At 36.1% G+C, this 26,412-nt stretch overlaps 3 protein-coding genes across 6 annotated transcripts; all 3 read right to left on the bottom strand.

The window, feature by feature from the left end:
* Positions 1-2,749: 2,749 nt before the first annotated feature.
* Positions 2,750-8,015, bottom strand: LOC140012505 (acid beta-fructofuranosidase 2, vacuolar-like). 2 transcript variants are annotated; one of them, XM_072060605.1, is made up of 6 exons: positions 7,250-8,015; positions 4,304-5,160; positions 3,857-4,018; positions 3,518-3,753; positions 3,311-3,398; positions 2,750-3,182 (listed from the first exon to the last, which is right to left on the bottom strand). In XM_072060605.1, exons 1-6 carry the CDS (start codon positions 7,686-7,688, stop codon positions 2,910-2,912), a joined length of 2,055 nt encoding a protein of 684 aa, XP_071916706.1. In that variant the 5' UTR covers positions 7,689-8,015; the 3' UTR covers positions 2,750-2,909. The 2 variants fall into 2 exon arrangements, with proteins under 2 accessions (XP_071916706.1, XP_071916707.1); XM_072060606.1 differs by lacking the exon at positions 7,250-8,015 and adding an exon at positions 6,939-7,062.
* Positions 8,016-11,004: 2,989 nt separating this feature from the next.
* On the bottom strand, positions 11,005-16,816 carry LOC140012979 (uncharacterized). Of its 2 annotated transcripts, XM_072061788.1 has the most exons (13): positions 16,552-16,816; positions 16,333-16,447; positions 16,141-16,219; positions 15,936-16,011; positions 15,362-15,445; positions 15,173-15,277; positions 14,261-14,341; positions 14,083-14,147; positions 12,870-12,939; positions 12,718-12,795; positions 12,251-12,348; positions 12,013-12,148; positions 11,005-11,508 (listed from the first exon to the last, which is right to left on the bottom strand). In XM_072061788.1, exons 1-13 carry the CDS (start codon positions 16,615-16,617, stop codon positions 11,362-11,364), a joined length of 1,200 nt encoding a protein of 399 aa, XP_071917889.1. In that variant the 5' UTR covers positions 16,618-16,816; the 3' UTR covers positions 11,005-11,361. The 2 variants fall into 2 exon arrangements, with proteins under 2 accessions (XP_071917889.1, XP_071917890.1); XM_072061789.1 differs by lacking the exon at positions 16,552-16,816 and having other exon boundaries at positions 11,168-11,508; positions 16,141-16,232.
* A 2,096-nt stretch (positions 16,817-18,912) lies between these two features.
* LOC113703079 (probable trehalose-phosphate phosphatase F) lies at positions 18,913-25,157 on the bottom strand. Of its 2 annotated transcripts, none has more exons than XM_027224304.2 (14): positions 24,982-25,157; positions 24,803-24,833; positions 21,766-21,878; positions 21,202-21,663; positions 20,975-21,115; positions 20,811-20,882; positions 20,471-20,596; positions 20,313-20,369; positions 20,118-20,219; positions 19,945-20,022; positions 19,764-19,833; positions 19,602-19,672; positions 19,394-19,486; positions 18,913-19,304 (listed from the first exon to the last, which is right to left on the bottom strand). In XM_027224304.2, the coding sequence occupies exons 4-14, from the start codon at positions 21,487-21,489 to the stop codon at positions 19,251-19,253; spliced, it is 1,152 nt and encodes a 383-aa protein (XP_027080105.2). In that variant the 5' UTR covers positions 21,490-21,663; positions 21,766-21,878; positions 24,803-24,833; positions 24,982-25,157; the 3' UTR covers positions 18,913-19,250. The 2 variants fall into 2 exon arrangements, with proteins under 2 accessions (XP_027080105.2, XP_071918297.1); XM_072062196.1 differs by having other exon boundaries at positions 21,202-21,656.
* Between the last annotated feature and the right edge of the window lie 1,255 nt (positions 25,158-26,412).

Here is a 26,412-nt window from a genome sequence, read left to right as displayed (position 1 = left end):
TATGAAAATATACTATAGTAATTTGATATATGTTACAAAAAAAGGACAATCGAAAAATGTGTTCAAGAAAAATATAATAAATTTTTTAGAAAAAAATTGCAATTCAAGCAAGATATTAGGATTCCAAACACACACAGACCTTGCAGTACCTTTTTTTTTTTTTGCCAAAAGCAAAATTGTTGAATGCTTAAAACTCACACATAGGGATGGCAACGGGGCGGGGGACCCCTCCCCCATCCCCCGCCCCGCTACCTACAAACTCCCCCCGCCCCCCGCCCCCCGCCCCGTCCCCCGCCTCCCACTCCCCCCGCCCCGCCCCGCTTCCACCCGCGGGGTTAATAAAAATTTTCCCATTGGGTTAATAAAATTTTATTATAGTTAAATTTTAATAAATAATCAAGTACTAAAATATCAACACATCATCAAGTTATTATTCATTTTAATTTTATAATTGAAACTCATAAAAACAATCAAACAAAAATTATTTGAATACAATCCAATATGATGAAATAAATACAACTAAAATAGTTAAGTTTTCACTTTTGGTACAAATACAATCACTAATTCATTATTGTGTTTGTGCTTTTTTTTTGAGAAAAAAAGTGTTATTCTATTAAGTGTAATTAGAAATTTAGTATAAATGTATTAGTAAATTTAGTATAACTAATTAATAAATTCTATTAGTAGACATGTCTAATCATTCGTATAATTGATAATATTAATTATATTACATACACTAATATATATTATATAATACATCTAACTAATAATATCATTATCATAAGTTTATAACTAATTAAATTACATATTATATATAATTATATACATAATTTTATTTTTGCGGGTGGCGGGGCGGGGGATGGGGCGGGAGTATACTCCCTCACCCCCCGCCCCGTTTCTAAACGGGGGGAAAAAATTCCCCCCCGCCCCCGCCCCATCCCCAGCCCCAACCCCCGCCCCGAGAGCCCCCCGCGGGCACTCGCCCCCATTGCCATCCCTACTCGCACATGATTTAGTGGCTATTTTTATGGACTCAATCAATTTATTACTTATATTTTTGAATGAAAGAGACAAAGTGATGAAAAAAGTATAAAATGAATAATCCATCAAAGTAGCACACCGTCCAAATTATAGGCGGTTGCTGAATAATGTGTTGTGAAATGTGAAACCAACACGTACTCAACCAAAGAGGTTTCTTGGAAGAATCAAACAAGATTCTGGGCTGGCCGCTGCTGGTATGATATTTTTAGTTTTTCTTGTGTTCATAAAATCTCAAATGATGTAACATACATTTAAGAGAAGCCTGTTGTTGATCAATTTCCATCAAAACACGTGACAATCTTCAAAACCAAATTCATAAACATCAACGTTGATCCAAGGCCAAGCCAAAGATCATAAGCCACGCAATGCCAACTCATTGAATCACCAATCACTTCCAAAATCGTACATTAATTAGTACAATTTTCCTTTTTTTTTTTGGGAATCTCTTTTACGGCATTTGGTTTAGTATCGAGTAAAGACGCTATCAGATTATATGTCAAAATCCACATGCATGCTTGATTAGTCGATTGCTTTCCTTCTTCTAATTTGGATCTAATCACAGTGTAACAAACACAATTACTATAATCAAAATATAGTTCCTAACATGTACAAGCCGGTAGCTGAAGAGCAAAATTAAGGGTGGGTGTTAGACTTTCAGTGTTGCCGTGATATTAAGGTTTAACCAGACAATAATGTTCTTCTTCTTTTCTTTATTTCTTTTTCTCTTCATTTGGTCACAGAGAAATTTTTCGATTCAAAAGGCCTTGTTTGGATTGCTTTTTCCTGTAGCAATTTGATATATGTGAGGTAAAAAGGTGATTAAAAAATATATTTTACAAAATGTAACAATTTTTCTTTAGAAAATTACTGGCCAAACAAGTCCTAGTTTATGATTCCTACATTCTGACCTAGTAATGACTTGGGAGCCATAGAGGAAATGATTCACCTTCATCATGACTAATGATGAGTAATAACCTCGAATGTGGCCGGACCGTATATCCCACAATGATGGCTTGTGTGCTAGTTATAATTGTTTGTTTGTTCTTGGCCATCAAAGGATAAAAGCCACACAAAATGAAAATGAGTGGGATACGTACTCATAGTTTTTTTTCCCTTTTTCTTCTCAATTAACTCATAAAAAAAAAAAGGTTTGTATTGTGAAGCACTTCAGTGTTTGCTTGGAATCATGGATTACACAAGGATTCTTTTGTAGACAAAAGCTTTGGCCCAATGATCATCCTTCCCATCTTTGCAAGAAAACTTTCTAAAACAACTTCTTAAATAAACGCAACCTTTTGATTAGTATATTAAACTGCCTAAATTACTTTATTCAAGATACTTTTTTGAAGATAAGTAGATGTTGTGACTTGTAACTATGATGATAGGGCTAGGCATAAATGTATCTTTTCAACTTTAATCTTGGTTTCAACAATTAAACAGTTGCACTAGACAATGAATTGAAGGTTAGTTACTAAGATGCTTTACCATTGATTGATGGGGTTTGGGTTCAGATTATCAAGGAGATAGGTGGGTTTCCCATCTGTTGATCCTCTCAAGAAAGTAAAAGAAAAAATAAAAAGTACCACAAGAGTAATTGTACGTATCAATGTAATTTAGTGCGTTACTTCCTTTTTAAGAAACAGAACATGCACAATTTTGCCGTTCTTATACACATTGACTATGTACAAGTAAATATTTTTGCCATTCATTTTGTCAGAAAAAGCTCATCTGAGCTGTTGCTTTTATAATAATGATTAACAACTGGGAGATTTCATGTTCAGAAGAAGCAGGACAAAATTGTGTGCAAGTGGGAATAATCAAGAAAGTGGGATTTAACGGCCATCTAGAAAATAAAACATAGCTTAAAATTAAAAAAAGAAACCATACAATATGGCTACAATGAAGATGGCGGAACAACTTTTAAGAACAACAAAGTTGAATTTGTTCATGCTGTCATTGGAGGGATATATGTTTGCGGAGTTCATGTGCCACGCCCTGATCGAGGCCTTAACCTTGGCATCGGTGGCATTATTGAACAAGAAAAGCTGCGCATTTTCATACACAGAATTTGTTGGATATACCCGTGATGTAATACATGTCCTTCCACCTTGCCCAAAGCTCTCCACAATTGAGTGATCAACCTGCATCATCAAAAGCCCATCATCCATATTACAACTATTAAATGGATATATCGGGCTTGTTTGGCCCACTGAAGCAAACATTCTTCATCGTTTGGACTGGCCAAGCTTGACAGGATAATATAACTTACCAATATCCTCATAGATAGTTTTTCTCCTTCCAAGACCGGGACGGTGCTGCAGTAGACGCCCTTCCTGACATCGGTTGCTTTAGATGACCTTAAACATTGTTCATTGAACGAGTCAAAAATGCAATCCAATTTTCACTAACAGTGCAATTCTTGACATGGAAAATTGGATCAAACAGGGCAAAATGAAAGGAAAAAAAAAAAGAAAACCTTGAAAGATCAGAACAGAAGAATGTCTTGAAATTTCCATCTGTTCCCTTGGCAATGTAGAAGTAAACAGGAGTCTGCTCAGACTGATCATTATCTGCGAGAACTAACAAACCAAACGGACCCAATGCGCCCCTCTCAGCAGCACCGCCGCTTGTGCTGCAAACATACTCTGCATCGGTTCCGTTAACCATCTCCTTAGCCTCTTTATCGATCTCAAACTCAGCAACAACATCCAACTACAAAAACCAACGACATAGAAAATGGTCTGTGTCAGCAAAATCATGTCCCTGTCGGAAGTATCAATAACAAGTTCCAAGAAAGTCAAGTACTGCTACTAACCTGTGCTGCAGAGCCCACATCAAGTGGTATCACTGAACCTGGTTTAACCTCCACACCGTCGAAACTCTTGCCATTTAGTCTCAACTTCTCAACCTCCTCCACTGGCCATTGCAGCAGGTTTGTACCAGTTTTCTTATCATACAATACTGTCCTTGGAATGGCCTGTTCAACGTATACAGCACACCATCATGAATAAAATTCTACCAAAATGTTTTTATTCAGCTCCATTTACATCTCCTAATGACTGCATGAATTTCAAATTTAGAGCCGCAAAATCATTAGCTTTTGAAATCCCACTCTGAGCTCGTCTCGATGAGAACTTACTCAAGATTGGTTGGTTGATTGATTGTACCAAAAGAAATTTAATCAGTTCACTTGTTAAGAAATTTAATCTGTTTTTTTCCTTCCAAATAGTGCCTTGACCAAACAAAGAATGCACACACACACCTGAAGGGATGCCCAGCCTTTAGCAATGTCAGCAGCTTCGCTATCAGTCTCAGTAATCCATCCCCAAAGCACTCTTCTCCTCTTTTCTTGATCATAAAACGTTTTAGATGCATAGAAATTACCATAATCATATCTTAATCCAATGCCAACATCTAACGTGGGATCATCAGGAATCCATTTCCCACGAACTCCATCATATGTGCCTAATGCGTAGTAATCATTTCTGTCATCATCCAAGCTAGCCTTCACGACGTGTTTCACAGCTGAACCATCGTCGGATGTGTCCAGCCCATTTTCATCCGTTCTTGAAACCGGGTAAAAATCCACACATTCCCACATGCCCGTACCCGGGACTCCATGGAGGACCCCATCCAGGAGCTCATAGGATTTGAAATCCACCGTGTCATAGACAAGTGAAATTCCAGTCTTGTTCACTTTTGAACCAATGGTAATTCGCCACTTGCCCTCTGAGGTGTACCAAGCTGTTGTGGGGTCACGGAAATCCTTAAAATGGATTCCGGGTGGTGGGACGAGAACCGGGTTTCCGGGGTACTTGACCCACTCGATGAGGAGAGGATCAGATGGGTCGGCAGGGTACGCAAGATTTTGCACCTGCACAGTTGCGTTGGTCGAGCCGGTGTACAGCATGACAAGTTGACCGTCCGGAAGGATGGTTGCAGACCCGGTCCATACGCCATTTTGATCGTACCATTGATCGGCCACCATGGCTATTGGCAGATGGCGCCAGTGAATCAGGTCCGTTGACACTGCGTGGCCCCACACAATGTTGCCCCACACTGCACCATCTGGGTTGTACTGATAGAACAAATGGTACCATCCCTTGTACAATAATGGACCTATGAAATGGGAGTAAGATTTTAGATGAATCTAAAGAAAGTAAAAATTCTCAATGGTCTTTAATGGTATACCACATTTTTTTTCTTGGGGAGAAAAGCTTGATGATATTTGTTCTCCTTTTTTTCAAAGTCATGAACAAGTTGTTTAGGTTTAGAAAAAAAAAAATCCATTACACGGACAGCAGATAAAAACTTAATCCTTAGAAATAAATAGGGAAAAAAAAGGATAAAAGATAAGCTCTAGATAAAGTTGATGATGCAAGAAAGATTTTTTTGGAATATGGTCAATTTACATCCTAATGTTTTTATTCCTTAGTAATCACCCATTTGAACTTTTAGTGGATATAGGGCTGCAATACATTATTATCACCGAAGAGTTATTCAAATAACTCCCGGATGATTTAATTTTAAGGTGTATTGATATGAATTTTGGATAACCTGAACTTTATCTCTGTATTTAAAAAACAAAAAGTAAGATCAAATGTCTGCACTGAATTTAGGTTTATCTACCAATTTACCCTATTCTTAGTTGGCTCGAAACTAGGGCTGCAAACGAATCGAGCTGCTCGCGAGCGGCTCGAGTCAAGCTCGAGTCGAGCTCGTTATTAATCGAGCTCGAACCGGCTCGAGTCAAACTCGAGCTCGAGCTCGAGCTCAGAATATTAAGCTCGTTAGCTCGCGAGCCGGCTCGCGAGCTTGGGCATATATATATATATTTTTTTTTATTTAATAATAAAATTACGTATATTATATATATTTTTTTTATTTTTTATTTTTATAGTAAAATTACGTATATATCCTTAATATTTTATTATTTATTAAGAAAAAAATATTATTTTATTTATTTTTTTTAAAATAAAATAATTATTTTTTATTTTTTTTCGAGCTCGAACTCGAGCTCGAGCTCGAAATTTGCCGGCTCGTCGAGCTCGAGCTCGAGCTCGAGCTTGGTAAAATTTAGTCGAGGCTCGGCTCGATTAGCTCAAAGCTCAACTCGGCTTGGCTCGTTTGCAGCCTTACTCGAAACTTCGTGAAAGATAATCTTTCTTATACATTGTATATAAAATTTACTCTTCTATAAAGGTTCAAAATCAGGATCCAAATCCATATCTCTTTTTGTTATCTCTATCTCTCTCTTTTTTTTTTTTTTTTTTTCTAAGCTTTAAAAAAATCAAATCTGGAAAGTAAAAAAGGGCTGAGAACATAAAAGATTGCTAAAAGCACTTCAAAGAAGGCAGATGAGAATACACAAAATCAATTATGTGGTGTTAGTTGCTTCCTATAATGTCTACCTCCTTTAAAATGACCATCTTCAATATTTCCGGGAATTAAGGACTTGACTAGATTGTATTAACAGAAAGCATCCACGAAGAAAGTTTTTCTAGTTTTACATGTTATCCCATTTCTATATCCAAATTCAATACAAAAACCACAAGAAAATCAAGATATCTAGATTAAAATTTAGAAGAGTAGATGTAGTAGGATACTTTAAACTTATCTAGTGGCTTCTTAATCGAGAGAAGATCCATAGAACGACTAGCTTTCTGTGGGAATGATAAAATTTCTTAATACATGGAACTATCACACTGAAATCAGATTATTTAAACCAAACAGGAACACTTTTACGCGTTGCGTTTCAAATCAATTTATCGGTCTGTATTTCTCAACTCATTTCCAACAGCTAAAACGACAAAAAAAAAAAAAAAATCTCAAAGAAAGGGTGGTGGTGTTAGAACTTAGAACTTAGAACAGGCATGGTTATTGACTGTTGTGCTTACCATTAGGATCTGTAGAAGTAAAGATTCCCCCAGTCCAGGCAATGCCAGCCAAACATCCGGAAAGAGAACAAAGGAGGAGATAAAAGGGGAAGAAAAAGAATTAGAGATAATCAAATTTGAACGTAAACAAGGAAGCTCAATCCAACTAGAGAAATGGATGGAAACATTATCCAGAAAATATATTAATTACGAGCAATTTGCATTGATGAATCCGCAATCCAATCTCACCCAAAAGATAAACAAAAATATATGTATATAAAAAAGGCACATCTTTAATCAATACTATAACAAACAACAACTGAATTTGTTACCATTCATCCAATTCATCCTCGGCTGAAAATGGAATGCAGTTCTTTGCCAAGCAAGCATTTGATTAGTCCATGAAAATGGAGTCCCTTCCCCAGCAAACAAGAATGGACCATTTGACTTGGCCGACACTCCTTCCGCCACCCCACGGGCTACCGCCGGCCTAACCTTCTCCGGCGGCCGCGGCGTTGACTGCAGCCCTGATGAGGTAGATGTCGCCTCATCATTAGGCATGGATGATGACATTTTTTTTGCATATCCATCTCTATCCACCAATGCCACCAAAAGACCAACGGCCAACAGCCCAGCTACTAGTAAGAGAATGAATTTCGTGGGCCGTCGGCATTTCGCCTTTGCTCCCGACCTCTGATCGTCATCACCTAACAGCGGAGCATAAGGGGATGGGGCGGGATTTGATGGTTCATGCCAACCGGAAGATGCCATTCTTCTCTCTTGTTCAGAATGTTACATGACCTCATCAGAATTCACGTAAGAAAGGGTGAAATACATATATAAGAGAAGCGTTGTGGATATAGGAAAAGCAAATAATAATATACGTTCATGAGTTTGACAGATGTGGCTTGTGTGTCAGATTTGGAGTTCAGCGGAATTTATGATTGTTGAGTTTGTACAAGGGGCACATGTTGTTAAGGTTTGCTGGTTTTCCCGTTCCCGCATGGCTGGAAATAAGAGGAAGAGGACACAAAAGAGGGTGTTGTTTTTGGGCTGGCAGGATTGCCACAGCAAATTTTCCTCAATGTCAAGATTACTTTCAATCAATCAACTTTATATATATATAATTATATATAAAAAAATTTTAGATCCATTGAGTATTATTTTCTCTCTCTAATTAATATTTTTTCCTACTCATTTACTTTCCTTTTTCTCTATCTCTATCTCTTAATTCATCAATTATTTTCACAATTTATTAAATTGGTTTCGGCTTTAATAGTAAATATTTCAGATTTGGCTTTAATAATTTCTCATATACTAGTTCTATGTTCTCTTATATTTTTATTTATTTTTATAATTTTACTCAAAGATTCTTTTTTCAAACAAAATATAATTTAATTCAAAATAAATAATAGTTTAAAATGAAAATGATCTTAGAAAATAGTCTTACTTTCCCTTCAACATTCATGGAATATACAACGTGATGTAATTTAAACTTACTTTCATCTAATTGTTAGAGAATATAAATACTTGATAGAAACCAAGGCTTATATGATACTATGAATACTCGATCAAAGTCAAGACTTATATGATGAGTATAAAAGAGGAAAAGATGGTAAAGTTTTTAATAATATTAACTACTTAAAAGCATGATAAATAAGTAGAATTCAAAGGGAAAATATATGTTGCATATCAAAAATATTTTATACTAAAGTATTGAGTTATAATAACATCATAATAGCAATCATTTTAAAGTGAAATTTGTTGGAATTAAATCAAGTTATATTTGCAAATAAATAAATAAATAAAGTTTCCGAATAGAATAAAAAAGCAAGAGCACATAGAATAAAAAAAATACAAGAAAAGATTATGGCAAAACTACATTATTTAATTATAAAGTAATAAATCAATTAATATGTGCATGTGTGTGTGTGTGAGAGAGAGAGAGAGATGAGAATAATAAGGGGAAGAGTGAAAGACCCTAAGTCCCTAACAAACAATACTCAATTAGAGAGAGAAAAGATGAATAAAAATGCATAATGATTCTTAAGGAAATCAAAACATATATGGAGTTGATTGAATGAGCGTAATCGTAGCATGTGAGTAAAATACGTTCTGCAGACGAATAATTGCTTTAGCAATGTTGCTTTCCATTTTTGTTTCCATGGGAGGCAATTTGGTAAGAATTTAATTGTTCAAGAGTTTAATTTAGGGGACAAGGGGAGTGCATACTAATCGCAATGGGATTTTTCTGCCTATTTTGGTATAAGGAACTGTGGAGTTAAAATAGGAAAGGAAATGAAATCTTGAAGTGACGTTTGTGTTGGTCCTGCTATAATATTTTGATTTTCATGTCTATTAAGCATAATTTTTGGAGTAGATTTGTCCTAGTAGATGGTGACGTGGTGACAGCACGGTGTTGTTCACCTTCTCGACTTTCTAATTAGTCTGGTTTGTATTACCTTTTAAATATACACTCACATATCAACTTCCTTGCATTTTAGACTTTTTTTTTATTATCATTGATTCATCTTTCCTTCACAAAAAACCAACATATGAGAACCCCCCCTCCCCCCCCCCCCCCCCCCCAAACAACAAAGAAAAAAAATCATTAGACAAACCTGCATTTAAAGGTGGCTATAGCCTCAATTATTATCATAAAACTAGATGTATTAGACCAAAATTTCCCTGCGTGTTGGGATAGATCCCCATGCAAGATTGGAAATTAAGTAGGGTAGTGTAATCAAAGATATGTAGGCAAAATCTTCATGCAGGCAAAAAACATGCAACTTAATTAAATCTCAAATTCCAAAAAACATTAAAAAATATAATTAGACCTTAAGAATCCTAAAATTCCACAACTATAATTAGACTCACCCGTATGCTACAGTAAATTTAAGTAAATCAGGACTGCATTTGGGTAGAAACCAGAAACTAATACCACAGGAACTTTGTATTAAATCCCAGGTACATGAATCAAGTGATTCTAATTCTTCTTCTTCGGCTTGAAAATTGGTAGAAAATTGGACGTCCATCATGGGATGGGATGGGATGGCAAAATGCTGGAAGAGCATGTGCTCGGCCACATGCAGCCGGGAAATCAGATTCATTTTTCTCCCAGTATTAGTCAGCTAGACGAATCTTAATTTGTCTGCTGGTCCATTTGTCTTATCATATTAGTGTAGTGATTTAAGACGAAAACCATATGGAAAAAACACAGACAAATCCTCAATTATTTGACCAATAATGTGATTGTTTCACACGTCTCCCACATGCCATTATCTATCAAATCGGATCAGCGTCCTCGGTTTTTGAGATTCTAATACAAGTTCTCCTTCTTAAGAGAAGTAACATAAGTCGATTTTTTGAGTCATAAATTACATTTGCGTTGTTAAAAAAAAAAAGAAAAAGAAAACTTATGATGTACAATTCAGCGTAACTCATTTTGTATTAATTAAACAAATAGTAATGAAATATCAAGTCTGGCAAATGTTAGTAGTATTCAAACTAGAGGACAACTAAATCCGGTCGTGCAGAACATTTTTGGCATTGATAGTCTATGGAATTTCCCTAAAAGAGAACATTATTCCTAAGATTATACCTTGGAGTTTTGCTGAATATTCTAAAAACCTTGTGCTTGTGACACTGTATCTTCTTGCAACTCTAAATTCTTGTTGGTGCTCACAAAGGAAAATTCATTGTTTGTTCGGCCCAGATGGCAGCTATTGCGCAACTGTACTCGCAGTGAAAATGCAATTTGAGGGGCTTTGCAACTGACCGATTTGATCTGTCCGCGTTCATGTTGGGTGTTTTGGTTGATGATGCTCGTTAGAAGATTCTTAAGAGTAGGCCACCATAGGCGCATCTGAGAATTTTGGCATCAGGACGGACGGTTGCCCGTAGTTTCGCTGAAGTAGCTAGAGGCACATCATATTTCAATGACTAGTCTTGAAGCTGGCCATCAAGCCACAGACAATGAGTGCAGAATGAAGAACTATATTAGCTGCTTTTTTGTTGTCAATCATCAGTATCACATAACTCACAAGTACCTAATCCTGTTGAAAAGTACCAAAGGGGCAAAAGCAAGTTAGACACCAATTCCGACTATTGTCAGCTCCTTGTAATTCAGGCATATTCATCAGCGTCAGATGGGTACACAAGACACAAGACACGGCTGACTACGAAGTCATTATTCTTGGCCGTAGAAGACGCAAATGCTGAGAGTTCATAATAAAACTGGAGCTCAGGCAAAGCAAGAAAAACCAAAATTAAATTGGAAAAAAATAAAAAAGCCCGAGCCGAGCCTAAGATGTCCGTCCTCAATTACAGCATTATGCTAAAGTAGAAAAGCAGAAAGAACAAGAAAACGGAAGGAGCTATGCTAAATTTTGGCATGTGGTTTTCATCATATGAAGCAAAGGACAGGTTTTGTTGTAACCCCAATTCAGACATTGGGAGGAGGCCAGATCTTCCCGAACAATTCTTCAACCCGCTTTGCTTGATTAACATAGCCGTTCATTCCAGCAGTGAGAAGCCCCACAGCAGCAGGCCCCATTGCCAAGGCGAAGCCATTCTGGTCCCACTTTACTAGCTGGAAATCGATACAAGATATCCATGAAAGTTGCTATTTCACCCAGTATACGTAATGAACATATAATAATTAAGTTGCAGGTAAGCTGGAGGGACTTGATTGAGAAAGATAAACGGAAGGAAGAATTTCTTTGGAAATTTGTTGAAAAATTTATAGCAAGTTCTGTGGATTTCATGTGAAAAAAATCACTTCAGAAGATAAGCTTCTTTTGTAAGTGTACTAAAAAAAGGTATGACATGAAACCTTTCAGATAAATTCTTGCTACACTGTCCTAATATTGTTACCTTAGTATTACAAACAAGAAACCTTCTTTGGCTGATGCGAGCATATCCCATGCCATGGAGCTAGCTGATTTACCAGCGAGCTCCCTACTACGTGAGTTGTTATAATTTACCTTGTCTTCTTTGTAATATTAATCAGAAGTTAACCAATTGGCTATCATGGAATTCTACTCTCTATTGAATCACTAAGCAAGAAATAACAGATGATGCATTAAAAATATACCTCCTCCTGGCTAAAATTGTAGGCGGCAGCAGATTGTGGGGAAAGCCTTCGTACAAGAGAGTATTTCTCATCAGGAGGGGTCACTGAATCCTTCAGAGATTGCAATATCTTCAAGGGGGTGATAACATAATCAACCCTGGAAAATGTGGAAAAGAGAACTTGAGCTCCAGAGAACTAAAAATTGGATCAGCCTTGTAAAGAAGCTCCACAGCCCAAATGTAAACAGATTCATATTTACCCTAAAAGGTTGAAAACATCCTGTTTGTTTCGAATTGCTGCTGCCATCAATTTTGACTTATAACCATTTTTGTGAATGTAATTATAAGCCTTTGTCACCTATAATCACAAAAGATGTACATAAGCTCAAATGTGAAAAGCACTCCAGTGTTAATATACTATAACTAAAACTTTTCATAGTTCAGAAAGGGTAAGGGTTCAGATTGTCCAAACATAACTTCATTTCTTTGAAAGTTCAAATTTACCAGAAAAAAATTTAAAACAGCTGTAACTATTTTAGAAGTATACTCGACATTTTGTAGTCGAGTCGGGTTGACACTTCAGAAGACATGTTCATCTGCAGGAAGTTTATTTTCTCCCTTTCTAATGGAAGGGCAAACAGTTGTAAAAAAGAAAGTACTCATACCCAGAACACTTCTTTGTTTTTGACAAGTCTACCAGCGAAAATAACCATCAATTAAAACTAACCAAAGCCAAACCAGGATCTTCTCCTCTTCTAAGTGCACTTTCTACTTCAGGGTCACCACTATGGTTCCGAGCCCAGTCCTGCAAACGTAAAGCTTGTTACTACTGCGTGTAGAAATTTTCATACAATGATAATGCAGGAGGAAAGTAATTACCCTAAGGCGACCAACAAATATCTGAATAACAGATGCACCAGCTTGGGCTGCAGCTGCTGCTTGACAAAAGCTGAAATGCATGACTAAGTGATTAATGAGAGAAAAAGTGACAGAAGAATAAGAGAAAGCCAATAAATCAAACATGATTAGGAAGGCATACAGTTCATCAGCCATGGGACTAGATAAAGCCAGAAGACATTGGGTATAAGCAGGCCAATAAAATTCTCTCAGAGCTATTTTAAAGCACAAATAATATCAAACAAGAAGTTCATCACACAAAATTTTATATTGTGATTAGGAAAGGAGAATTTCATACTAGATTATAAGACAATATTGACATGCACATTATATCAATCCAAGAGTGAGACTTTAGAGCAATCCTCTTGCAACTTATACAGATTTTCTTTGGCAAGATTGAGAATCTAGTTATGTATGGTTGAATAGGGTTGCAAATTCATAATTGGGAAACTTAGAAAGAATGATGCTATGTTATGCAAGTTGAATATGTGGTGTCATCTCCTGTGCACGTAGAAGGTTTTGCTGCACCCATTACCATAATTTATGTGCAAACAGTCATTTCAAATCATATGACAATGCTACTGTATTGAGAAGAAAACAACATACTAAAGGTCAGTAAATACTGTACATTTAGCTTAAGTATGCGAACTTAGCATTTTCTTGCGTATTTGCTTCTGCAATTGTATAATTTAAGCATACAAGTTTATCAATCATCCAAGAACACACATAACATGAGAATTGAACATCACTGAAAGATGCAGAAATATAGTAGAAGCACATTGAATGTTCAAAGAAAGAACTGGATCCTAGTAGCTGCAAGGTGAAAGCTACATCTGCAATGATAATGTAGCTGAATTTTGGATCATAAGAAGCAACAAAATGCAAAGTTCACATCTTTGAAGTGCAGAAGTGTTATTTTGTCCATGTAGATGAAAATTTTTATTTTTTGGTGAAAGCACAGACAGAAATTCACAGCACAAGAGAGATAAACGAACAGCAGCCAAGAGAACTATTCTGAAAGTAAAAGCATGATAACAATAAGGACATATAATAACATAATTCAGCCAATAACCTAGTCAAAACTACCAAAGAGTGCAATCATCTGGGAAAATCTACTATTGTTGCCATTTGACAGAAATACATAAATAATTGCACATAGTGGTATTTTTGAAGAAAAGAAGTTGCCATCTCATACCTGTAAACAAATGTCAAATGTGTCTGTATACCCTCAGATTCTAGCAGGCTTGAAGCCTCAATCCCCTAGGAGATAAAAATTAGGGAAAATGAAATCAAGCATAAAGTCAAACAGGATGAAAGCCCAAAACAGATGAACTATCTGTAACTAATGTCCACACTCTGTCCTTCCCATTTACCTGCCAAGTAGAAGGGATTTTGAATAACAACCGCTCTGGAGGGACTTGAAAATCATCATACATTTTTAAAAGCTCATGCACCTGAACTCATGCCAGAGAAAAGATTTTTGTCAGCATAATGGGTTATCACTTCTTGGAACTATTCATTATATTATATGAAATTGTTTAACTCTGCCACTTTCAATAAGAGAAGTAGGCCAACTCCATTTGAAAGATGGACAACAGCCTTTAAGTTAAGGGGAATTGCCAGAGTATATGGATCGTACTTGGTGCAGCAACTATGAGCTTAGTTAAAAACAGCTCTGCTAAGGTAATCACCTATGACAAAAACATTAATGATATCAACAACGATTTGCTGCTGATGGTGAGAAACTATGGATGGATCCAACAGCTGCAAGGCAGCATCTCTTTTCAAACACAACACAGCATGCAAGTGGTTCTCAGCTCAGACTACAAAGCATAACTTTGAGTCATGGAGATGGCAAGAGAACTTTTCCAGGCACCTCTAGTCCAACTAGGGTCACAATTCTATAAAGTTAAACTCCTACATGTTGTTCCAGTCATATAGAACTACCCAGATTTTCACACTGTATAAACAAATAAGAACAGGCAGAGGCAACAAAAGTATATTATTTAAGTCAAGTTCAAATTTATAAGACAATTGCAAATTCGTACCTCAGATCCATCTTAGAAGTTTCAGATTACACTTAATTAAATAGTAGAAGGATATAAAATGACCGATGTATGGTACAATTCAAGTGAATCTCAAAGTATGCAAGTGAAAAAGACAGGACAAAGTTGCAGAGACAGACCATAATGCAACATTCAACTTCCCAAAGAACTGTAAGTAATTTTAAAGAATGTTTTACGTAAAAGAAGGGGAAAAAATGAAGGAAGTTTAAGAGATTTCACCTTACGAACAATGCCATGAGTGTCATATGCAAGACGAGCATCAACTTCTGTAGAAACTCGACCAGGCACTAACTTTGCAAGATCGCTACCTACATTTACCAAAGCCTGCAATTCCGACGTGTAATTGTTAGAAGAATTCAAATCAACCAATCATAGGAACCACATAGACATGATGATAAAAGAACCAACCTTGTTAACGAAACAAGACATCCGAAGATCTGAGTTCTCTAATCCATAACACTCCGAGTCTGCCAAAGCAGTATCCACAGCGCTCTACACCAAAAAAGTTACAGAAATATAAGGCGGCTAAATAGATAAACAAATGTTATGTTAGTAAGAAGAGAACAATGCAAAGCAACCAACAATTGCAAGTTCTAGCACAATCCTAAATTACTTAATTTGATAGACTACCAACTATAAGTTTATCAATTCAGAACCGCCTTAACATCTTCATTTAAGAAGTAAACTATGTCCTTACCATTTGCTGCAGCAAAGAAATTAAGTCAATCTTGTAACTAAACAAACACCAATAGACACATATTAGCCGTATCTTCAGAGATATAAGGTCATTTTACCTTTTTCTTTTGGAAGATACTAGATAGCTAAGAGAAGCTTTTATATTTTCTTCTTATACTTTGAGAATCCTATTTCCTTGCCATAAACAGAATTTGTATGAACGTGCATGTAATCTATATATAAGCATCTATAAAACTAAAATATTCAGCAGAAGGCTTGATTATGATCGATAGATAGGAATTATTACCCTGAATTTGGTATCAGGAAGGCTGCAGATACCTAAGATTAGAGACGAGCTAACAGTAGCAGCTGTTGGAGGGAACCTGCAAAAGGTATAAAAACTTCTTTTTGAAACTTCTATGATTCATTTCCAGCTGAAAGTTTTCAATCAACAACAAAACAATCAGGGTACAGCAGAATAAACAAAGGAAAATGGGTGGGGGAATCAAAACCTTTCGAAATCATCGAAAATTACAGTATCAGGAACAATCTCACTGTAACTTGTCACAGCATCCAATTCAGTGCTCAAACCTAATCGCATTATCTCCATATATTAATCATGATTACAAAAAAAGAAAAATGTCATTTCTCAAAAAAAAAATAAATTAAAAATAAAGATAAATAAATAAAACTTCATATTATACCCGTGTCAAGAGAAGATGAAAAACCGGTGGAAGCTCGGATTAGAGCAAAAGATCGACTCGGCTTGAATATTAGAGGTGGTTTTACAGATTGCACTGCGAATTTCAATTTATTATCCTGTTCAATTTTTGATAAATTGTCATCGATTAGATCATTGGTTTATAACTATACAGTGAACAAAATTCAAGAAATTGAATTGGAAAAGGAAGGTAAATGCAGACCTGGAGAGATGAGAAGGAGGCGAGCGGAGAATACAAGGAAGCTACTGACGCTGCCGCTGTCGACATTTTCACGCAGCAAGAGGGTGTGTGTGTGTGAGAGAGAGAGAGAGGGAGGGAGCTGTGCGTAGAGTGGATCAGGAGGAGTGTGGGGTTTATATATGTAGAAAGGGCGATGACGTCATTCGAGGAGAGCTTTTAGAAAATGATGATATTGCCAGAAGAAGGGTACAAATTTTCAAGTGAAAAGTACATCTGTTACTGGGTTTTGTAATCTGGCAGTGCTGGCAAGTATGAGTGGAAGTAGACTAGAGCCCAGAGAGGATTTTAAATCTATTTTGACAGCGAACTTGACTAAGGCAAGTTGGTTTTAATATGAATTGGAATTGGATAGAGCTAAAATAAGATTTGGGATTGCCACATATGAACTGAAGATATTTGTAATTAGCATTCCTGTCACTTTTTTGAAGTGTTATGTCCGTTTGAATGATGAATTTTTTTTGCGAGTCTTTATAGAACTTTACTGTAGTTTATGATAAAATTTATAGAAAAAATTTTGTGTATTTGGATATCTAAAGAATGCTTAAATGCTTTCTTTTTTTTTTTCTCACTTTTTTTTTCTCTTCTTCTTTTTCCCTCCTTCCTCCCTCTCGTCGCTCCACTCCCTTCTTTGCCAGTGTCACAACTAGTGCCGTCACCTCCTTCTCTACATTTTTTTCCTTCCCTCCTCCCTCTCTTCCCTTCCTTCTTCTCTCCTTCTCTTCCCTTTTCTTTCCTCCCTCTCTTTAACTTCTTTCTTCTCCCGCTCCTCCTCCTCCCTCTCTTCCCCCACCATCCCTTTCCCTGTTGTCTCTTCCCCATTTGGCCAAATCCAATCATGCAACCAACTAGTCATGACTCTAGTTGCGCAACCAGCAAGAGAGAGGGAGAGGGTAGTAAGGGAAGAAGGGAGGAGAGAGAGAGAAAGGAACAAAAAATGAGAAGTCGTCGACAGCATCAACGACGTGCTAGCTGGTGACGATAGATTAAGGCGGAGAAGGAGGAAGAGGAAGAAGAATGAGAAGGGAAACAAAGAAAAAACTTTGTGTATTTTTGAATATTTTGAGTGTGTATTTTAAAAATCTTAGGATATTTTTAAAAGGTTTACTATAGACAAAAAATTGTTAAAAAAACTTGTCTATTAAAAACTAAGCAAAAAACAAGGCTCTCAAATAGAGCTGCTATTTTATGGTGTAATGGATGTTTTCATTTTTCCTTTTCTTTCTTTCTAGTGTACTAGTATCTACCATTTGGAATGAAGGAAATGAGGGGGAAGGAGGAGGGAGGAGAAGAAAAGGATGTTTATTCAGAAAGAAAGGAAAGTAGAAGAAACCATCTTGATTTAGTTGAATATAAAGGAAAAGAAATAAGCATATAAAAAGTTTTTCGGACATTCGATTGAGGAAGAAAAAAAGCAAGACCAAATTTTTCTTATTTTTACAAACTTCTTGGAAAAAGATAAACCATGTGTTAGTATAGCCAATGGTGGACTCAGGATTTTTATTTAAGGGGTGCAATAATATTAGTTTAGAATTATATGGTGTCGATTTGTAGATTTTTGGAATAACTAAATATTTGTTATAGTAAACCTGCAACTTGAGATTCATTAGTTTTTAACTCATCCAATGATACAAAATTATGCATAAGAATACAGGATGTATATTCTTATTAACATATACAATTGACAAATAATTTGTACACAATCGAATTATCATATAGATGTTTGATTGACTTGTAATTCATATGAAATGGATATGTAAGAAATGTTAAATATTAATAAATGCATTTATTTACAACAAAAACAATTTACATTTAATAGAAAGCATCATATAATATATTTTAGTTTAAGTTTCGCTACTGTGAAAATGGAGAGAACAATTAGAAAAGATTTCAACAATTTTGGGGGGACAATTGTGAAATTAGAGGGAATATAATCAAAATTTAGGGGGAATGAGAGTGGGGCAAACTAACTTGAAGAAAAAAAAATTAAGTCCACTCATCATACTAAGCAAAAAATTGAAGGAAAAAAAAAGTTTTAGGCCCCGTTTGAATTGCGCATTTTCTTGGAAAGTTTTTGAAATATTTTCTAAACATATTTATCAATTACTTTTTTTTATCTTACATACCGAGTGTTTCTTAAAATTGCATTTGTACATTTCGAGTTCAAACCAGGGCTAATTCTTCTCTTTGATGTCCTAAACTCCCATAGATAGGCTAATGTAGGGCAACCAGAAACTGTGTGGCATTGCACCAAGGGGGAGAAATGTCCACAAGAAAATGAGCAGAACAGAGATTGAGAGTTCACATTGACATGCCACAGAGAGCTAAGAAAAGAATAACAAAATCTTTAGGTATTGATTCCGAACATCCGCGTAAGTTTCCACTCTAATCAACAGGATAAGATTTCACAACCAAAGAAACAAAACAGAAATAACTCTTTGGAGGAGGGGCATGGTCCCTTTGTTTCTGAACAGAACCAATATCGAAATAGGAAAAACTTCAAGCTTTACAGGATGCATGGCAAAATTCCAAGACAATCAATGATTCAAATAATGATTACTGAGAACCTAAATAAAATCCTTGTTCCTGTAGCTTCTCTTAAGATGCTTGACAGAGACTTTGAATAACCTACTTCATGAATCCATTCTAATGTAGATCTTTATTTATAGATCACCCTGTTCCTTCATTCTCACAAGAGCCTCGAGGAACTTTTTCACCTGCACGACTTGCAAAGCTAAGTTTCTGGATTTGGATTTCTAATAATGAGACTGAAATTAGAAATTACAGGATAAAACCAAATCCAAACCTCTGAAGGATCCCTGAGTGAAAAGAAAGCGTTGGTTTCTTTAGGAACTGCAGATACTATGATTCCATATCCTCGGCTTTCAGATCGCAAAGCCTACAGCAGGCAATTAGTTGCTTAGACGAGTTCAGGCGGTCAAATTGATCACTATAGTTTTCAAGAGCACAAAAACTAATTGAGTTAGCGATTATAGGATTAATGTTGCATTTACCTTGAAAGCATCTTCATCCGTTCTATCATCCCCAATATAGATGGAAAGCACATCAGGACTATTACTAAGCCCTGCAAAATGTTTGGTTCAGAAAACAGGTAAGGAATACTCAAAATTGCTGACATGAGAAGGCCTCAAATCTATCAGGATGGAGCTACTAACCCAAAGATTCAAGAAGAAACTCAACTGCTTTCCCTTTATCCCAGTCAATCACTGGACGAACCTCTAAAACCTTGAGCATGAGAATAAAATAGAAATTCTGAGATTAAAAATCACATTTGCCAACTATAAAGAAACATGGCATACTTGCCACCTTTGAAGTAATAAATTGTAGCTACCATACCTTCCGTCCATGAGTTAGTCGTAATCTAGGGTAACTGTTGAGGATATCATGCACCCGTTGTGCAATGATAGGCCAACTCTGGAACCAAAATGCAAGAAAATACTTTTAAGGCAATCAGGAAGATGCGCTTAGAGAGTACTTGATCAAACAAGCAGCTAGTTTGGAACACTAACCTTCTCATCTACGTTGCGGTAATGTACAGAGGTGCAGAACTTGTGGTTCTCAACTTTTGCACCTTTAATATCTTTAGTATTCTCGACAAGGGTTCTAAAAACCTGGAAAAAGAAAGATCAAAGAATTACTTGACCATCATAATAAACCAAGTACACTGTGCAATGAACATGTGTGAGTGGCAAACAATTATGCACCTCATCAATCATGGGTAGAAATTCACTTGCAGGCTGGAAGAGATTAACCTCCTTGTCCTGAAACAAATTGAAAATGTTTGGTCAAAAGATATGACAAACATTTATACTGAACCAGAAATGGGATTGCTTGGGACGTTTAGAAGGCTTTTGCTTAGTACCAGCAGGTCAGTCGATTTAATACAACCAGAGTGGTTAGTGGGCTCTGTATCTCTGTCTGGGAGCATGATGTCCATGCCATGACTACCAGCATAATAAAGTTCTGTTAGTCCTACCAATTCATAAACCTGGAAATTAGGTGGAAGACAAGAAAGGTATCAATCAGTCCACAGGCATATGTGTAAAATAGCCAAATCAAATAACAGAAAAAGAACCGCCCCTCAATCCCCTCCCCCCACCCCCTCAAAAAAAAAAAAAACAAATAAAAAAAGAAAAGAAACAGAGAGAGAGAGAGAGAAGCTAGACTTCAATTAAAGAGGAACTAGCAATTCCTCTACCTACCTTGTCACGGCTTCTTCCACTGATAATGGCTGTAGGGAAATACGTTGCAACACTTTTAACAGCTGAACGCATCTGAAACATATGAGGTTGTCACCATCACAACATGGAAAGAGATGCATGAAGGGCACTATCAACCTTCAAAGATTGGTAAAATGGTTACTTACATCAGCAGACATAAAAGCACGATCAGGGTCATCCACAATTGGAGAAAGGGTTCCATCATAATCTAAAAATATGACTATCCTCCTATTCTTTGCAGAATTCATAATTTTTCCAAAGGACTTGAGCGCTGATGGATACTTGCTCTACAAAAGAAAAGGCAAAGATAAGTATGGTGATGTAAGCAATACACTGATAATCAATGTGTTTGTTGTGTATTACTCTAACATACCATCCAGGAATCATAAGCTGCATCACCATCATCCAAAACAACCTCCACATTAACATCCTTCATAATCTTTTTCCGAGGGGGTGAAGAAGATTTCATGGCATCTAGCCAACCATTAGAACGAACATCATCAAGCTTTCCTGGCTTCCTTCTCGGGATGGCTAGCACACTAGTTGAGAATGATGGTCCTGATTGAGCATAAGGCAAGACACCTCGGATACCCAATCTAGACTTGTCTATGGGAACAGGATCAGTAAGAACAGGAGAAGCTTTTGAAGACTTCAAGTCCATCGTCAATTCAGAAAACTGTCAAGGTTTTGCAGCTAGAAATTAAGTGTACTATCCTAAACCACCAAAATTAGTAACCTTTTATCCAACTCTCTTATCAATGAAAAACCACCGCTTCAATGTCTTCTTGTCACTGCTACTGCGTAAGCAGTCCATCAAGCACAGGCTTCCTGAAATCTGAGGAGACATCAGAGTAGAAGAGCAAGCTAAAGCATTCAGTTCCACAATTGCAAACTTATAAGCTAATTCCAGTGAAACATATACCAAGAAGTATAATACCTCATTTCCAGGGCTAAAATGCATTTACATCCGGAAATAAAGCATTTTGATCCACAACTTTGAGATACAAAATTGCTGTTAGCGTTGAAAACCAACAAATTGACCTCCTTTACCTGGAACATGATCAATATGCTTAGTCTAGCAATTCATGTGATTACTTATACAAAAAACAGCAAAGCAGGGCAGCACCATGACAGAGTGAAAACTACTGGAAACCAAAAAATATAAAATTCAACTGCTATCTTAAGGACTACCAAAAATATGAAAAAGATAGTACAAGTTTGAATTGCTGCCAGAGAACATAACAATTTTCTTATGTAATATCATCACAAAATAGGGTAAGGACTGTATGTGCACTATACAGAAGCGTTGAAGGTGACAAGATGTACCAGTATGCAAACAGGAAAACCAGTGTCCAAACACCAGCATGTCTCAAGCAACTAAGTGAACGGACTAAAAACATAATTCGACAGTCCATCAGGCAAGATGAAGCACAAAGCTCTTCAGGTAGTTCTCTCCAGAAATAACACCAAACTAAAACAACATATCACACACACACTCACCAAACAAAAAGGAGCAATGAGGAATTTTCTAGGAGGAAGAAGGAAAATCAGTCTGCCCATTGTAAACTGAAAGGAAAAATGTTCTACTACTAATTAGTACCATGAATATAGTCAGCTTGTGGTTGCAGCTCAAAAAATTTAATATACAAATATACCAGCTCAAATCTGAGTACAGATGCTCAGCAGTAAGAAGGTGACCATCAGAGACAGCCATAAATATATAATATTCAACCACAACCATCAAGTTATACTTCATTCACCCTCAACCATTTCCCCCCCCCCCCCACCACCCGGGGCCCCAAAAAAACTTAAGAAAAGAAAAGACAAAAAACTGGAGAAAGAAAAGGGCAGAAGTGATTAACCATTATACCGATGTATATGCCATTTTTTTTAAAGTTAGAGCTTCATTTAGAAACAGCCATAGAGAAGATAATCTTTCACCTCAAAACAAACACAACAAGACAAGAAAGAAAAAGTTGCACTGTTGGAAACATAAAGGAAGATAAACCATCAGAAGAGATGTTTTGCCTTAATTTCACATCAAACCCAATGAAGTCCCAAAAAAAAGTCCCATTTTGACAATCTTTAAGGTGATGAAACTGGACAATTTATTAACTGGTAGTAACTCTTTTTAAAATTCAATCAATCATTTTTACCTATCACCCTGGAAAAATAAACTCTAATAAACAATCTTTTACAGACATGGTCACAATTCAAACTATTCATGGGCGATTCAAACATCTTCATATGCTTGTTTTTAAAGTCTGCGCTCATCCTTTTGCTTCTGGGAAAAAGTCCATATCATTATCTACTGCTCCCTTTCCTCTCCATTAAATGAAAAAAAAAAGGAAAAATTTGTTGAAGACTGTTAATCCTCCAGATAAAGAAAAGCAATAAACATGTAAAGTTGCAACTGACTTTACAAAACTACAGGACAAAACCTTCTCCTTCTATTTGTCTGTTCTTTTCATCCAGGGTTGGTGAGTATACTTAAACTATTTTTCACTTGCCAAATTCAATCTTGAATAGACTACTTTTAGAAACACAAGGACCATGTACTTTTGCCAAAACGGCGTGAGCATCCTACGAATAATCACAAACTAGAATTTCTTATTCATGAATATACTCACTGATCCAACAATAAAACATATTACTACCATTTCTTTTCTTCCAAATTTTAGTCAACTTTCCATCGTTGCTTTGAAAGTAAATGCATTTCTCTTGCAGATCCAACATCCTAATTAAAACATGTTGATACAGTGCCTCAAAAACAAAAGTTAAAAAAGATCCTTTTTTAACTTAAGAACCCACAATAATTTCGAGCATTGCCACCTGTAGCTCAAAGGATGTGACAACTCAACCATCAAAACTGACTCTACAACTTACAACCTCACCATCCTCGCATGAGAGAGAGAGAGAAAGAAATCATAGATTGTAGACAGTAAGATTGGCCTAAAGCTTGAAGCCACTTGGAGGCTCTTGTCAAGAGACTAAAAGAATAGTTAGACTGGTCACTGGTTTAATTTGTAACGACACAGCACTCAACTGTTCACATCAAATTTCTCAAATGAAAAATCACTTAGACCAGACAAATCCTGATAACAGGAAGGACTCTGGGCAAAACCATGGTCCTTTTTTTTTTGGGTGCAAAGAAAGTTGTCCATTTTTTTTTAATTTAAAAAAAAAATCAATATAAATGGTACAAAACAGACCATGTGCAATTCTAATCTATCCACTAAGTTTAAAACAATATAACACGATTTACTGGTATCCGACAAAGCAGGAAAAGCTTTCCCAATTCATCAAATGCAGTGCTACATGAAAACGATATTGGGCTAATAAACTTCCAAGCACCGTTTGAACCCTCTTAAGAGACGGTTAAATATGAAATCTGAATGCTATTATTAGGCTTAATAACTAGATAAAGAAGCAGCTGGATTATAACAGCAAAAGACGTTAAAAATTGTTTCTGTTTCACCACAGATAACTCTTAGACAAATAATCAATTTTCAACATCATAGAGCAACCGACAAAATATCATATCTACGATACAAACAACAGGCATCAACTAAACAAATGTGCTGTCACCATCAATATAAACGCACGACAAAACCATAAAGTATCAAACACTAATCCGCACGTCCATATAGGCATTTCTTGAAACTCAGAGACCTATGACTCATAAAAGTATGCCACCCAGGAAACTTCTCATACCAATCTCGTAGAAAATTAAGGTTTTTGAAAACAATCCCAGCAAGAAAAAGCCAAAAAGTTTGCAACTTTGCATTTGTCATTGTCGTGAGAATAATAAACATGACCAAGAAAATGGGGAAAACCCAAGAAAGCTGAAATTTTTGGGCTTGATCAAACAGCATTATCTCATGTAACCAAAAATACAATCATGCTTTCATTATAAAAAAAAATGATAATGAAAGAGAGAAAGAAAAGATGAAGCAAAAAGTTTTATCCTTTACCTGTTCAAAGAGGGTCCAACAAAGTTGAAATCTTTATTGGAAATTAGCAAGAAGAGGGAGCCACCAGGATGTGAAATATGGGTTTGATTCAAAATGATCACAAAAAATTTTAAAAAAAAAGTCCAACTTTTGTTGGAAAAAAAAAAAGTAACAGGAGAGGAGGGAAATGAATGTAGTACCTTGAATAAAAGGGCAGGCAGGCAGGTAGAGGGACAAGCAAAACCCTAGGGGTAGAAGAAGGGAGAGTCGTGAATTGTGTAACAGAAAATAAGAGAAGAGGAGAGAGAGGGAGAGGTAGGGAGATAGATATTGAGAGAGAAGGAGAGAAAGAGGAAGGAAAATGGAAGCGGAAAGGCTGGGGTATTTATAGCGTTTGATGGCCCCCAAGAAAACTCAAAAAGACGTGCCAAACAAGGTAATCTTCTGCTCCGGTTGTTGATTCAGGAAACAAAACACACGGTCCCTCCTTTCCCCACTTCCTCTCTCCTTGACCAATTTCACCTTCCTTTCTTCCCCTAATTACTCACACCCCTTGAACTAAAAAACTCATTCACTTTTCACACACCGTTGAATTAAAATTTACTTTTTGCCGTATTTTGCAAGCAGGACAATGTTGTGAGGTTCTTCTTTTCTTTTACTTTTTCTATCTTTTTTTAATTATTGGATAGGAAAATGAGAGTATAAGACCAAAGAAGACAGTAGGGGCTTTATTTGATTCTTAGAAAAAGTTGATAGTATAATGACTTTAATCTCAATTCGTAATTCTAACAAAAGAGGGAAAGATAACAAACAATCTCAAGTACATTTTGTGTCATCAACTAATTTGTCGAATATCTATAACTAAAAATTTTAGTTAAATTAAATTTAACATTTTTCCCTAATACTACATGATTCTTATTATTCAAACGATACATTTAGATCCCTTGAAAATCTTCAAGTGCTTACAAATTTGCGTGAAACATTTAGGTTGAATTAACAAGTCTTACAAATTGAAGGAAAAATTAAATTATGAAGCAATAGCTCCAGTACTTACTCCCATAGGATGTCAAGCTCAACAAAGAAGTGAGAATTTTGTAAATCTATCTTCTAATGGAAGTGAGGAATTCAAGCAGAATGCTTACTTATAGCAAATTATTCTGTTTAGAAGAGCAATTCTAATTATTAGAATGGTTCGTTATTATCGTGTTTCATCTCTAATTATTTGTAGGTAATCAAAATTATTCACTACTAGAGAATAATAGCAGAAAACAAGGGTATTCTTTTTTGTGGTTTTTCTTTCTTTGTTTTGTGGGAGGAAATTTGGTTTTTTTAATCTCTCGGGGTCTCATTCTTCAATCTTTTTTTACTTTGATTACAACCGTTTGTAAATTGTGTAACACTTTTTGAACATGTTATAATTCATCACAAATCATTTGTACAGTTTTGTAACGGTTACATCATAATTAGCTACTATTCATATAAAGTGTATACGTTTGTAGCAGTTACATTATAATTAGCTATTATTCATGTAAAATTATATGCATTCGTTATGTTGTAACCGTTACTATTCATGTAAAGTTATACATGTCAGTTATGTCAAAATTACGTGTCGTGATCTCAATCGTATACTT

This window comes from Coffea arabica, chromosome 8e (assembly GCF_036785885.1).
Source record: "Coffea arabica cultivar ET-39 chromosome 8e, Coffea Arabica ET-39 HiFi, whole genome shotgun sequence".
NCBI classification, from domain to species: domain Eukaryota; kingdom Viridiplantae; phylum Streptophyta; class Magnoliopsida; order Gentianales; family Rubiaceae; genus Coffea; species Coffea arabica.
Note: the sequence above shows the minus strand (reverse complement) of the source record. Positions and strands in the feature narration are given on the sequence as shown.

Coding starts and splice junctions, on each gene's coding strand:
- LOC140012505 (XM_072060605.1), bottom strand. CDS start 7,688: ATGGCATCTTCCGGTTGGCATGAACCATCAAATCCCGCCCCATCCCCT. Junction 5,161..7,249: donor GAGGATGAATTGGATGAATG/GTAACAAATTCA, acceptor CCCATTTCATAG/GTCCATTATTGTACAAGGGA. Junction 4,019..4,303: donor AAGGCTGGGCATCCCTTCAG/GTGTGTGTGTGC, acceptor TACGTTGAACAG/GCCATTCCAAGGACAGTATT.
- LOC140012979 (XM_072061788.1), bottom strand. CDS start 16,617: ATGTCGACAGCGGCAGCGTCAGTAGCTTCCTTGTATTCTCCGCTCGCC. Junction 12,940..14,082: donor CATTTGACATTTGTTTACAG/GTATGAGATGGC, acceptor CATGCATTTCAG/CTTTTGTCAAGCAGCAGCTG. Junction 11,509..12,012: donor ACAATTTTAGCCAGGAGGAG/GTATATTTTTAA, acceptor ATCGATTTCCAG/CTAGTAAAGTGGGACCAGAA.
- LOC113703079 (XM_027224304.2), bottom strand. CDS start 21,489: ATGGACTTGAAGTCTTCAAAAGCTTCTCCTGTTCTTACTGATCCTGTT. Junction 19,834..19,944: donor GACTAACTCATGGACGGAAG/GTATGGTAGCTA, acceptor CTCATGCTCAAG/GTTTTAGAGGTTCGTCCAGT. Junction 19,487..19,601: donor CGGATGAAGATGCTTTCAAG/GTAAATGCAACA, acceptor TGCCTGCTGTAG/GCTTTGCGATCTGAAAGCCG.